Consider the following 14,108-nt stretch of genomic DNA (forward strand, 5'->3'; position numbering starts at 1 on the left):
TATCTAAGTGTCAAGACATTTTACAATGTAGTGCACTTACATGCACCATGTGGCATGTCATATCTAGTGTTAGCGGATGATTATGCATTAGTATTTGTGTGCTTGAGTAACTTTATCTGTGCATATAGGGATGTTATAAATCTTTGTACATATCATTGTCTGGTCAAATATGCAAGTGCGTTTGTATGTATTCAAGCATGCCTGGGTGTTGTGTCACTATGTTTGTGGCTTATACCTCTATGTTCTGTTCCTATTTGTATGTCTGGTTACTGTGTTCAGGGTGTGTGCTTCATGTGCTATGTATGAAGGGCATGGCTGAAGAGTAAGCCTCAACAAATAACCATGGTAAGCTGTAGTGATAGTTTATTTGGAAAAGGTGTCTTTGTAGATGAGATCTATCTGAAGTACCTAAGTGAACTCTAAATTTAAAGAAGATATTTGAGAGGCAGACAAATGATCACAGAAATAGATTTATGATATAGCCTCCAGCCCAGAAATACCAGACTGCCACTACAAAGTTGAATAGACAAAGAAGGATTCTTCTCTACCTGTTTCTGTTTCTGTTTCTGTGCTGGGGATCAGACCTGGGCCTGGGCCACAAACCATGTCCAATATCACTGATACACTCCCAGACGGTGAACCTGAAGGAACCCACTGTTAGATCAGCTCCAGAGAGCCTCATTCCATGTGTCCAAGCTGTTGTTTTGAGTGTGTCAGGGCTGCTATGTCCCAAACTGGGATGATATCCATAGGACCTCTACTTGAGGCATCTTGTTTGTTCTGTGTCCTGGAGTTACCAGGTAGTTTCCCCAGGATGCAACACCACTGCCCTCTGGTGGTTCTATCTGCAGGCACTGTCCTAGACACCCCTTTGCTCCCCAGAGACTCAAACACTGATGGCATTTGAGAACCAGATTTATTTCTGATTTTTTTTTTTGGATGGGGTAGGGGGGGTGTCAGAGTATAAAAAAGTGACCAAAAACCAAGGAAGACAGGACAGGAGCATAGGGAAGAAAAGAAGAGAGAGAAGGAGGGGGGCAGAGAGGGCCCTCTGGTTGTAGGCACCAGGACTATGGGATTCTAGAGGCAGGCAAACACAATAAGGGAGCCCTTCCATAGATGGAGGGCATACAGGATGGAAGATGCCAGGCCAATGGCCCAAATTAACTGTAATGAGCAACCTTGAATCGAGGTCAGCTCTTGGCACACAGAGGGGACTGGAGGCAGAGCCTCAACTGTCCCTGAGATTTTAAAGTCCCTGGGAAAGTTGGTTAGAGGGCAGAGTGAGAGTGAGCTGCCAGGGTCATCCTCATTGTCCTCCTTTGGGAGCAACAGCCCCCAAATACCCAAGGAGGAATTGTTCCAGGTATCTGGTGACACATGAAAGAACTGCCCTACATGATTTTCTCAGCTGAAAACAGGTTTTCTTGGGAAAGCCACAGAGGTGCACATGAACACACACACAGAGACAGACACACATTTCTTCAATATAGTCTTTAAGAACCAGGGAATCAGGAAGCTGTTTAAAAGCATGACTTCTTCAAAGGTAAGATTGAGAACATTGCTGAACTGGTGGGCTATGCATAGAGTCACCTGTACAGCACTGGAATATGTGCCACATACCGGCTTTGAAGCTTGAGCATCTTGGAATCTTCTCAACTTTACTTCTAATAAGTGGGTAGGGTATGCTGAAGTTTCATAATCACTGAGTGAAGCACATGGCATGATGCCAAGCTGAATTGATGACCATATTAGTATATAGACAGCAGGTTGGACCTGCTGTACTCTAAGAGGGCTAGGGGACAGATACACTTGAAAGAGAGCAAAGACAGCTTGTCTCACTGTGTGGCTGATCTGGAGGTGCCTAGGAAAGACACAGAACTAAGACTTAAGGGGAAGACTCATGACTCAGATGGGGGATGGTCACATGTTGGAGGGAGCATAAATAAACAGACTCCCTGGGAGTCTGGGGACATTCAAACCCCACTCTAGTTCCAGGCAGCTACCCTGTTTGCTGCCAGCAGCACCAGGGGATGGACCTGGGCTTGGATCTCAGAAGAAGGGTCTATAAGCAGGCAGCAACCACCCACCCAGCCACAGGGCAGAACCTGTAGTGCCTCTCTGGAGGTGGAAGTCTTGGTCCTCCCTGATCAGTGGGCTAGGTTTAGCCACTAGGGTATCCTGCAAGATCCAAAGGGGCTGTAGGGCCAGTTCTGACTCATTCTTGGCTGTGGGCTCTGGTCACAGTGTTGGGGTCTGGGGTCCAAGTATAGGCAGCAGCTAGGACATGTTCCCGAAGGAAGCTGTAGGATAAATAGGAGGAAAAGTTGATTTTTGGCACACTCAAGGATGGTCCTTACTGGATGCCCCCAGCCACTCTTTTGTGTTAAGAATAGTCATCCTACACAGCCTAGTCCTTCCCCCTAACCCTGGTACTCTAGATCCCTGATACTAACCTTGGCTGAGCAGCTGCAGGCTCCGCCCCTCCTCACGAACCTGCAGGTGGAGCACCTGCTGCAGCACCTCCTGCCTCTGAGCCTCTTGGGTCAACCCCATTCTTTGCAGCTTATCTGCATTCAATCGAAGCAGAGCTCGGCCTATGGAGAGAGAAGGAAGAAGTCAGTGAGGCAAACAGAGGCAAAGCACAAGACTCTATCAGAATAAAATAAACAAACAAAAGTAAACCCACCAAAGACCAAGAAAGTGGAGTAGAGATTCAGAGATTCTTAAAGGAAGAAAGGTAGAGAGAAAGACAAGATTGATTAAAAGATAGAGGCCAAGGAGAGAAGCATCAAAAGGCAGAGCAGAGAGACTAGGAAAGACACACACACACAGAGACATAGACACAGACACACACACAAACATAGACAAACAGACACAAAGACACACAGAGACATACAGACAGACACACACACGCACACGCACACGCACACGCACACGCACACGCACACACACACACACACAGAAGGCTGAACTCAGTCACCAGGATACAAGTGAAGACAAGGCTAAGTCTTGAGCATTCTGGTCCTCCCTAACCCGTAACCCACTATACCAGTGATGGCATGCTGGGAGAAGGCCTCGACGTAGACGAGGTAGTTGTGAGGACAATGCTTCTTGAGCCACTTGCAAACGTCCTGCTGGCTCCACAAGACCACTGGCCTTGTCAGGCCACCCAGCGAAGGGCTTGTATGGTACAAGCCATAGTGATCAGAGTAGAGCCGGGCCTGTAGGTAGGGAGGTAAGGTCAGTAGAATGGAAGTGACAAAACTGAGGGCAAGGGCTAAGATTTAGGTGGGATAGGTAGGCACCTGGGGGGTCTCTGAGCCCGGCTGTTGAAGGAGCTTGATTGGCCTGCTGCTGGATGCCCTCTGGCTGCGGGAATCATGCCACGTGAGGCTGGTGCCTGGTGTCCGAGGGAGGTGGCAGGGTATGTTCTCAGCTGATACCGTGTGCTCTAGGAGGGTCTGGCAGAAGCTGAAATGGGCAGAGGCTGTATGCAGGGATGTGCATACAGAGTGGTCAGGGGCAAGTTCCTCCCTCTGACTCAGCTCCCTGACAATTAAATCTTCCCTCTACCAATGAGGGGACTAGTAATAATTTATCCTGTAGGGGGAATCTTGAGCCCCCAAGATCAAAACTTTTTTTTTTTTTTGCAAGAGTTGTCTTGAGAACTTCTTTCAGAAGATAAACTGGACATGTCTTTCCCTTTATCAGCTGATAGCCCACACTCTGGATGATTAGATTGGAGGATGACTACACTCGCCATAGCCGGGGTCAAGAGAGCAGCTATCTCCAGGACTGCCCTGATTTGCTTTGCGCTTGCCTTGGGCTGACAAGCAAGCCTCCTACATGCCATGCAGGACCAGGGTGTGCACAGATCTTTGTCTTTAATAGTCTCTAACTATGACTCACTGACAAAAAGTTTGAACTCTGGGAAAGCTGACAAGAAGAACTTGCCAGACACATGCTGGATTTCCTTTTTGTGTGACTTCTACAGGGCCTATCCCAGGACAACTAGTATGAATAGGGTGCCAGCTAGGTATGGACTAGTTAGCACAGTCCTTCTCCAACAAATCCATTGCACTTGCTAAGTTAGTGTTAGGGTCATTTACGGGAATCACATGAGTCTGGGGATGATCAATATCTTGATGCACTGAAAGCATCCATAAGTACTGTATATGAACAAGTGGCTCTATGTGGTACCTGCAAGTCAGAAGAAAGAAGGTGGGCTTAAGAAGTGTATGGCCACTATTCTGAGGTAGCCTGTAGTACCATAAGACTTATTCCAAGCGAGCGAGGTCCGGGGAATAGGCACTGTAGTCTGAGGGCTTTGCAGGGCCTTCCATGGGTTAGGGCTAGAAAGCTCCTCATAAGGGGAAACCAGTCCACCGTCTTGGCTATAACCGCACCTGCCAAGGTTGCCCAGGCCCCGCCTATTTCCTCCCTGCACAGGGCCGGAGTCTGTTGTTCTTAACCTCAACCCCAGAATTACATGCCTTTGCCTCATTTCGACCCCAACGTTAAGGGCTTGGGGAGGGTTTTCACTATGTGAAGTAAAGGATGACCAGAGTGTGGTGTCATCTCGGTGAAGAAGCTCCTGTCAATCATCCCCACTTCAAGTCAGGCCTGAGACTAACCGCCGCCCTCCCGTCTCATAATGCTGGACAAAGGCCCTTGGACTCTAGTAAAAAATACTTCCTCCCCGCAGTGGCCGCCCCCGGAAACCCTTTGAGTCTAGCCCCAGTGCTCTCCTTGGGCCCCGGTACCCTTCCCGCTCTCTGCCCGCTGCTCACGATATTCCTGCGCCTGGGTCCATCCCAGCTCACCGTCCACATCCGGGCGCTCCCCGAAGCCTGTACGCACAGCCCCGGCGCGAGCTCGCGGGGGGCTCAGCTTTGACCGCAGCTCGGTAAACATGGAGCCCGCGTTTGCGCGGCTCGGGCACACGCCCCTCGCGGAGCACCAGGCAGCCAGTGTGGCTGGTGGGCAACGCGCACTGCGTCCCCACCTGCCGGAGCCGGCAGCGCCCAAGCCGGTCCCCGCGGCCGGGGAGTCTGCGCGGCAAAGCACCTGCCGCCCAGCCCTGGGCGCAAGGCGCGCTCCGGGTGCTCCGAGGTGTATCGGCGGCGCGCGGGGCTGCGTGTGCCGAGGATGTCCGCCAGAGCAAAAGGCGTCCTTGCGCACCTGGGTAGGACTCCGTGGACCAGGCTCTCTTGCAACCCGCTGAAGGGCCTTTGCTGTTGGCAAGCGATGTCCCCTCGGTCTGGTGGTGGTGGTGGTGGGGTAATCACACCTGTGGTCAGACTGGCCAAGGGCCGATCATTCTCTCCCAAATACCTGCGTATCCTAATTTGCTCATTCCTTTTTAAAATTTTATGAATGTCTTGCCCGAGTGTGTATCTGTGCACTACACACGCACCTGGTGTCCAGAAGGGAACATTGGATCTCCTGGCACTGGGGTTATGAACAGTTGTGAGCTGCCACATGGGTGAACCCGTGTCCTCTGCAAAAACGGGAAATTCTCTTAACCACCGACTTATATTTCCAGCCCCACTAGCTCATTCTTTATATACATACATACATACATACATACATGATTATTTTTCAATTTAATTTTTTTTTACTTACTCATTTTACATCCTGCTCACTCTCCCCCTCCTGGTCACCCCTTCCCCAATCCTTCCCCTTCTCCTCTGGACGGGTGGGGCCCCCCTGGGACACCCCCTCCCACTTCAAGTCTCTGCGAGGCTAGGTGCTTCCTCTCCCACTGATGCCAGACAAGGCAGTCTAGCTAGTAGAACATACCCCACATAGAGAGATAGTCCCCACTCCAGTTGTTCAGGACCAACATGAAGGTCAAGTCGCACATCTGCTACATGTGAGTGGGGAGGCCTAGATACAGCTGGTGTAGGTTCCTTGGTTGGTGATTCAGACTCTGAGCGCCCAAAGGGTGAAGGTTAGTTGACTCTGTTGGTAGTCCTGTGGAGTTCCTATCCCCCTCAGGACCCACACTTCTTCCATAAGAATCCCTAAACTCCATCCATGGTTTGGCTGTTGGTGTTTGTATCTGTCTGAGTCAACTAGTAGCTCATTCTTTACTGGAGAATTTGCTGATCCTCACTTGCAGGCCACTTTGCTTTGAACTTTGGGCAGTAATACTCATCTCTGTGAAGCCCGTTGGTCAGGCTCAGTTCCCTGTCATTCAGTGTTCACAGATTCAGTCCCGTTCCTCCCTAAAAACCTGTCTAGAGAGCCAGGACTGCTTTAGTACTGCACTGAAAGGCATTGGATGCACAAGTCTGATTGTCTGGTCGAGCACAGAGTCCAGGCTGCACAACTCAGTTTTTACTGCCTGACCTAGAGCCTGGTGTTCTCCCCAGGTCCAGGAGGTGAAAGAAAAGTGAGGCTGAGAGGCAGACTCTGTCTCAACCGGTTGAGACCACTTTATTGAAACACTGAAGGCACCCAATGTAAAAGGGCTGGGACATATGCACACAGAATAGGTACCAGGAAGTTACAGCTATTTTTGAGGTTTAACTGGTAGCAGAGTTGTTTTCCATTCCCTTGGTATACTGTTTCTGCAGATAGAGCAGACCATCCCTGAGGCTAATCAACTTTTTATAGCTTGGGGTTAATGCTCTGTACAGCCTAATTCATGACCTGAGGCTATTATCACACAGCAGGTGGGGGTGGTATTGTGTTTCCAGGAGGAGAAGCACACAGGCAAAAAGTATCTGTGCAAAGTGGCATAGTGTGAGTCCACCCAAGCCACTGGGCACACAATCACTCCCAAGCCTATGACGCTGGCCCACACGCTGTTGAGTGCACTATACACTTATTCTTCGAAGGTGCGTGGGCAATGGGGGGTGGTCCTGGATCTGATCATTTAGCCTGCAGTCTGGACCTTCGGTAACGGTTCAGTACGGTAAGGCAAGTCGGAAGTGGTTATGGTGGCTGAACTAAGCGGCTTCGCAACTATGCCTGCACCGGAACGCTCCTGAACAGGACGAATGGGCTCTGGCTGCGCGTCATGGCTGGCATGACAATTGAACCCATAGCCCTGTGGCGCTATACCTAACAGCTTCGCGCGCACGCGCGTTTTCCCTCACCAAACTGCACGCAGTCTAGGCCGGAAACACTTTGCAAACCCACATCTTTGACTTCCGCCCGAGCATCAAAGTGGGCGGGGCTTTCCGCGACCCCGTTCTCTACTTCCGGTGTGCCGATGACGTAGTGACTGCTTCTCTTCCAGCTGCGACACCGGGAGGGCTCCGAGTCTTCTGCCGCATACTTGTTCCCCTGCTTTTCTCTGTTTCGGTCAATAACACCGCCATGAACAAGAAGAAGAAGCCGTTCCTGGGCATGCCTGCGCCGCTGGGCTACGTACCCGGGCTGGGCCGGGGGTAAGGCGGTAGGGAGAGCTTGCCCCGGGTAGGGTGGCTAGTGCTCGCTTTTGGCCTATTTGGAAACGATTCTGGACTAGTAGCCACTAGGACTGCATAGAGAGACCGCGTTTCAAAACAAAGCAAAAACCAAGGGGCTGGGGCTTGTGGCGCACTTCTTTAATCCCAATATTATTGTGGGGCGTGGGATGGTATGAGGCGCGGGGGGGGGGGGGCTTCGTTTTTAAGTTGGAGATCAGCCTCGTCTACATAGCGAATTCTAAAACAGCCAGGGCTACATAGCGAGTTCCAGGACAGCTAGAATTACTTAAAGAAACCTTGTCTCCCCGGGCAGTGGTGGCGCACACCTTTAATCCCAGCACTTGGGAGGCAGAGGCAGGTGGATTTCTGAGTTCGAGGCCAGCCTGGTCTACAGAGTGAGTTCCAGGACAGCCAGGGCGATACAGAGAAACTCTGTCTCGAAGAGCCAAGAAAAAAAAAAAAAAGAAACCTTTTCTCAAAAACAAGGTTAACTTTCACCGCCACAACTAGGTAATTTGGCATAATGCCTTTCCGACAAAGTGGGTATGTATGTATGTATGTATGTATGTATGTATGTATGTATGTGTCAAAATAAGTAGGTTCATGAGGCCTGACTGCCACCCTAAGAAATGACTGAGAGGTCTGAACCTCAGTGTTTTGGTTTCTGAGATAATATCTGTAAGCAAGTGGGCTGTAAGAAGCAGTTGAGTCTCTGATGTATACAGTAAGAGTGTGCTATACCATTCTTCACTTAAACATCCTTTTCCTCTAGGATGTGTGACTATAGGTCACCTGTTCAAATTCTCAGCCCTCTGGACAGAGATGGCTATGCGGCTAATCATAAGGTGTTGAGTAAATGAATAGTAATTTTCCTACTTCTTTATGCATTTGATTAGGGAAACATAAATCTTCCTTGGCAATGGTAGTAGAAGGGAGGCATTCACAGCCATTTTCAGAAGACTTGCAGTTCATAAGACAAGGTCGCTGTTTGTATAAATAAGCACAAAAAGTAGAATAGAAGTCAAGAGATATTCAGCAGTGTGGCATTTTAGTCTGGTTACAAAGAGGATTTTGAAGTGTCTGATTTGGGAGGAGTAAAGAAAAAAAAGTGAAATTTGGTATAGACACATAAAAAGGCAAGTAGGGGGCTGGTGAAGGGGCTCAGAGGGTAAAGGCTCTGTCAGACCTGAGTTTGATTCCCCAGAATTCACAAGGTAGGAGGAGAGAACTGATTCTCTGAAATTGTCTTCCGACTTCTACAGATATGTCAGGTCACACACACACTAAAGAAATAAACAGTTTATTTATTTTTTGAAGTTTGTTTGTTTGTTTTTCGAGACTGGGTTTCTCTGTGTAGTCCTGGCTGTCCTGGAACTCACTCTGTAGACCAGGCTGGCCTTGAACTCAGAAATCCACCTGCCTCTGCCTCCCAAGTGCTGGGATTAAAGGCATGTGCCACCACCGCCCAGCTGAAATAAACAGTTTAAAAGGGCAACTGGAGGTGTAGCTGAGTAGTACCATGACAAAGCCCTGGGTTTGATTCCAACGTCTTGCCCAACCTCTTTAATATAAAAGGGATTAGAGAGATTCCTTAGCAGTTAAGAGTAGTTACTATTTTTGTAAAGGACTTGAGTTTGATTCCTATGACCCCTGTCAGGAGACTCACAACTTGCTTGTAGCTCCAGTTTCAGGGGCTCTGATACTCTCCACAGCCACCTGCATGAATGTGGTGTTGATAAATACACAGCTACACACACATACACATAAATAAAAATAATGCAACAAGGCCAGGCCCAGTGAGGCTAGGAAAAAGAAAAAAGGAGTCCAGAATAGTGGGAATTGCAGTAAGAATGGAGTTGGAGGAGGTCACAGGGATTTTAACATTAGGATAGAGTTCCCTGTTGGTTTTTAAACCATTATCTCAGTTTGATTTTACCAATGAAGAATCAGGAGCCAGTTGCTGGGGTGAAAGCCTGCTAGCTCATAGAGCCAGAAAAAGCACTCAGTTGACCTTCCTCCTCAACCAGTATCCGAGAAGGAATCTTCCTCCCCCTCTTGACTTCTCAAATCAAACTGAATGTCTCTCCCTTCTACTTCCTGTGTATCACTCTATCTGTCCTCCTGGCTCCCTCTTATTCTCTGTTTGTTTGTTTTTTTTTCCTTAATCCTATATTCACTTCCTGTCAATTGGTTTCTTGCTGTGTTTCTTTTTTTTTTTTTAATATTTATTTATTTTATTTATGTGAGTCCACTGTCACTGTCGCTGTCTTCAGACACACCAGAAAAGAGCATTGGATCCCATTACAGATGGTTTTCAGCCACCATGTGGTTGCTGGGAATTGAACTTAGGACCTTTGGAAGAGCAGTCAGTGCTCTTAACCACTGAGCCATCTCTCCAGCCCTCTTGCTGTGTTCCTTGACCAGTGGTTGATTTCATTTAATCCAGTTTTGCCCCGTCCAGCAGGGCATTAAACAAGGGTCCGGGGAGGTCACCTGAAAGAGAAGATGGAGGAAACAGGCAGACGCAAAGAATGACAGCTTGTCTATAGTCTGATCAAACAGTGATTTTTACTTTTTCGAACAGGGGTTATATACACAAAAAGGCAGGATGTGGGGAAGGGGATGATGCAGGCGCATAGGTGTTCAAGGGGAGTACAGATATCTTCCAGAACAGGGTATCGGCTGGGTGAAGGTTCAGGGGACAGGTCACTGTGACTCTGCCTTATCACTTGTCCTTATCTAAATTGGTACTATCTACCAAGGCTACCTATTTACAAGGTCTATGACTAACTCAGGCTGGTAAATTCCAAAGCTGCCTGTTTACAATATCTTTTTTTTTTTTTTTTTTTGGTTTTTCGAGACAGGGTTTCTCTGTATAGCCCTAGCTGTCCTGGAACTCACTCTGTAGACCAGGCTGGCCTCGAACTCAGAAATCCGCCTGTCTCTGCCTCCCAAGTGCTGGGATTAAAGGCGTGCACCACCACCGCCCGGCTCTGTTTACAGTATTTTATAGTTATCTGTTTCTGTGTTTTTCCACAGAGACCAAGACTTTGTGTTAACAGGCTGACTTAGACCTATTGCTGATTTTAGGCCTTCAGTGTATAAGCAAGGCTGCCCCTGACACAGTTTACACTATTCAAGCAGAAAAGTCTTGGATTAAAGATGTGTGCTAAGGCTGAACTCTTTCTTTTACATCAATAAATTATATACCATAAGAACAATTATGAAACCATCAAGTAAGAATTATATGTACAATGTCTAGTCCATTTGTATTTGACAACTTTGGAGAAAGTACTCTACTTTCTATCCTATCTTGGTGAGGTAGAGTTCTGTACTTAAATAATTTTCTATTGAAACTTGCATTTATAAACCTAAGAATATCTTCTTAGATCTTAAAACATTTTCTGAAATCCTAAACAATTTAAGCTTAATTGTGAGTCTAGCTAGTCTTCAACCCCATCAGAGATCTGGGAAGGAAATAAAATTACCTGAGTGTGCAGGAAGTGCAGACAAGCAGCTTCTAGAACTATTGAAATGACAGAGGTTGTTGGGTGACTGGGCAGTCCCCCACAGTTTCTCTGAGTCCTAGGAGCATCATCTTCATTCAGCCTTCTGGCCCAGACTTTGTAAACTAGGAAATATGAAGGACTTGCCTAACTTATCTTTGCAAACCCCAGTAGTCAACTTCCCTGTATCGTTTGTCTAGTTTGGACAATATTTTGTGTGCATTTGAGCCATATAATCTTTTTTTGTTTTTGTTTTTTGTTTTGTTTTTCAAGATAGGGTTTCTCTGTGTAGTCCTGGCTGTCCTGGAACTCACTCTGTAGACCAGGCTGGCCTCAAACTCAGAAATCCACCTGCCTCTGCCTCCCAAGTGCTGGGATTAAAGGCGTGTGCCACCACTGCCTGGCGAGCCATATAATCTTTGAAGTACAATGTGGGTGCTGCCAGGAGCAGGCCTGCCTCATTGTCAAAAAAGATTTTATTTATTTATTTATTTATTTATTTATTTATTTATTTATTGTAACGAGCCGTTCTGCTGTTCCGGTCCTCGGGTCAGGGAGCAAGAGAGAGAGTGGGGACAGGGACGCAAAGAACGGAGACAAGACGAAGTCTGGTCAAAGATGAAGTCTGCCTGCTGGAGACGGAGTCTACTGCTGGAGACGGAGTCTGAGTCTGTCTGCTCTGCCTCTGACTGCCTCTGACTGCTCCTTTTATATCTCTCCTGAGTCTCTCAAGTGCTGGGATTAGAGAGTGTGCTACCACTGCCTGGCCTTGACTGAAAGGATCAAGATAATTATCAGAGTGTGCTCAGCTGTTGTAGGCTGTTGAAAACAAGTCTCTTGTCAGGGTACATGCCTCAAGACGGCTGCAAAGATAATAGCCACCCTCGGCTCAGAGTCGGCTCCCACCAATTTATTTATTTATTTATTTATTTATTTATTTATTTAGTTTTTCGAGACAGGGTTTCTCTGTGTAGCCCTGGCTGTCCTGGAACTCATTTTGTAGACCAGGCTGGCCTCGAACTCAGAAATCCACCTGCCTCTGCCTCCCAAGTGTTGGGATTAAAGGCGTGTGCCACCACTGCCCGGCTATAATAAAACATCTTTAAATGCCGTATTTTGTAGATCTCTGAGGTTTTTGAAGACTATCTATAGTATATATACATTGTTTCTAGCTATTTACTATACTTTCAACTTTGAAAACAAATTTCTGTAATAAACTAGACTACTATCTAACATGACCATGAGTTTGATTGTCTGACTACTAACTCACATTTCTTACTTATCCTTAGCAGTTTATAATAGCATATTTCAAAAGTACTGGAACTTAACATTTAAGTTTTAAGAATTCCCTAGGTACAGTAGCTTAAACAGAGTTGAAACATAATAATGTTGTTACCAAATATCTTACTCCTATATGTAAAAAATAAATCTGTTTTCCTTCTTTTCTGCCCCTGCTCCCAGAATGATGACTCTGAGACTAATTATTTATTAATAAATGCCTAGGCCACAAGCTTTGGCTTATTCCCTAACTCATAACTTTTTTTTAACCCATTCAACCTATTCTGTCTTACATATGGTTAGTTACCTGTCCTCTGTTTCATGTGTCCAAGTCTAGGGTAAATCTCCTCTTTATTCTCTCTTGAGTTCAGCTACCTGTCTCTCTCCTCAGTGTTCCAGCTCAGATCTCCCCTTGATTCTAACCTGAATTCATCTACTTGCTGGTTAGTTACCTCTCCTTCAGTCCTGGCCTGCTTCTTTGTCAGCCTTTCCCTGCTAGTGTCCCACCTCCTATTTCCTGCCTCAGCTCATTGGCCATAGTTTTTTTGTTTGTTTGTTTGTTTTTTAATTGACAGGTGATGCTTATAAGAGATTCTCTCTAGACTCATATCCCCCTTTTTTCTTTTCATCCCTTTTCACCCTTCCCTCCAACACTAGGAGAGAAAGTGTAGAGGGAAGAAAGAGAAAAAGTAATTCCTGCATGTAACCTCCCTTGTTTTATTTCCTCCCTGACCAAAACCATTAACAATTTTTAACCAACCCCTCCCCTTTTTGATAACAAACACCCATCATCTAGTGAATGACCAAAAACCACCCACTCCATTTTTTGGGAATGGGATGTCATTCTCTTATGAGGCCTAAAGAAAATTGGTAAAATAGTTAAGTCTTGAGAAAGCTAGCTGTAACATTCCCCAGTCTCTTCATGCTGAGAAAGTTCAGGACTTAACTGAAATCCTGATTGGAACAGTCTATGATGCTGGACAATCTAGCTAGCCATTTTGAAGCTTTTCTGGAAGCAAGTTTTTAATCTATAATAAGAATAGATTAATAACAATAGATTAAATAATCTATAATATATATTTCATTAAATAATAATCTATAGTAATAAATAAGTAATAGATTAAATAATGGATTATTATCTCTGGAAGTTATATTTTTTAGTTTTTGTCCCTTTTATTAAGCATTTCTCTCTTACATCCTTTGGTCTCTCTTTAAGTTTTTTGTTTATCTATTGAAGCTGTTCTGGTTTTGATATCTGGGTTATTAATGTTCATATTCAGAGCAGTGCTATTCAGTTGTTGTGTGGATCAGTTTCTCCACTGTTGACTTGAGATGGCCAATTTGAATTTGATATTGGGGCCTCTTGGGGCATTTCTTGACAAAGGATTACCTTGTTTGTCTCTTGTTGATCTGTGTCAATGAGTCCAGTGGTGGTCTTTGCCACATCTTCTGCATAGTCCAGAAGGCTGGGGCCTGCTTTTTAAATTATCTGTAGAAAAAACACTTTCTAGGAACGCCTTGCCTTTATATAATCCCTTTTTAAATGACCATGCTTGCCACAATTAAAATATTTGACAGTTTGTCTTTTCTTCAAACCTTTGGAGATTATTTTTCCTACTATAGTTGCATCCTTATAATTTTTAAAATCTTTTCAATGGGATGCTATCTAAATTCTTCCTGGCATTTGTTGTACACTAATAGGATAAACTGAGGTTTGTTTTCTAATAACCTTTGCCTGACTGTTCTGATTTTTATTATATGGTGGTGCTTGACCGTTAGTTCTTCTTTTTCTATCTTAGTATCTTTCTCAATTTTGTTTATACATTTTTCTAATTTTTCTTCTAACCCTGTATCCACTTTTCATCTTTTCTTGTATCTCTAAGGCTGTCTCTAAGAAGCT

General features: G+C 45.9%; 2 protein-coding genes across 4 annotated transcripts in view; one reads left to right on the plus strand and one right to left on the minus strand.

The window, feature by feature from the left end:
* Window positions 1-897: 897 nt before the first annotated feature.
* Samd10 (sterile alpha motif domain containing 10) lies at window positions 898-5,036 on the minus strand. 3 transcript variants are annotated; one of them, XM_028774099.1, is made up of 5 exons: window positions 4,827-5,036; window positions 3,309-3,490; window positions 3,053-3,224; window positions 2,457-2,597; window positions 898-2,303 (listed from the first exon to the last, which is right to left on the minus strand). In XM_028774099.1, the coding sequence occupies exons 1-5, from the start codon at window positions 4,915-4,917 to the stop codon at window positions 2,281-2,283; spliced, it is 609 nt and encodes a 202-aa protein (XP_028629932.1). In that variant the 5' UTR covers window positions 4,918-5,036; the 3' UTR covers window positions 898-2,280. The 3 variants fall into 3 exon arrangements, with proteins under 3 accessions (XP_028629932.1, XP_028629930.1, XP_028629931.1); XM_028774097.1 differs by having other exon boundaries at window positions 4,794-4,944; XM_028774098.1 differs by lacking the exon at window positions 898-2,303 and having other exon boundaries at window positions 2,452-2,597; window positions 4,794-4,944.
* Window positions 5,037-7,195: 2,159 nt separating this feature from the next.
* Prpf6 (pre-mRNA processing factor 6) overlaps window positions 7,196-14,108 on the plus strand; it is a 55,287-nt gene continuing 48,374 nt past the window's right edge. The window contains exon 1 of the mRNA XM_028774094.1: window positions 7,196-7,403. Coding sequence (XP_028629927.1) covers window positions 7,333-7,403 — 71 coding nt within the window. The 5' untranslated portion in view covers window positions 7,196-7,332. The remainder of the gene's footprint in view (window positions 7,404-14,108) is intronic.

This window comes from Grammomys surdaster, unplaced genomic scaffold (assembly GCF_004785775.1).
Source record: "Grammomys surdaster isolate TR1022 unplaced genomic scaffold, NIH_TR_1.0 238, whole genome shotgun sequence".
Lineage (NCBI taxonomy): Eukaryota > Metazoa > Chordata > Mammalia > Rodentia > Muridae > Grammomys > Grammomys surdaster.

Bases quoted from the DNA above. Each gene is read 5' to 3' on its own strand.
- Samd10 (XM_028774097.1), bottom strand. From the start codon at position 4,917: ATGTTTACCGAGCTGCGGTCAAAGCTGAGCCCCCCGCGAGCTCGCGCC. The intron at 2,598-3,052 runs GTATAGTGGGTT...CTCTCTCCATAG, and splicing joins CTCCCAGCATGCCATCACTG to GCCGAGCTCTGCTTCGATTG. The intron at 2,304-2,456 runs GTTAGTATCAGG...TTTATCCTACAG, and splicing joins CCTGCAGCTGCTCAGCCAAG to CTTCCTTCGGGAACATGTCC.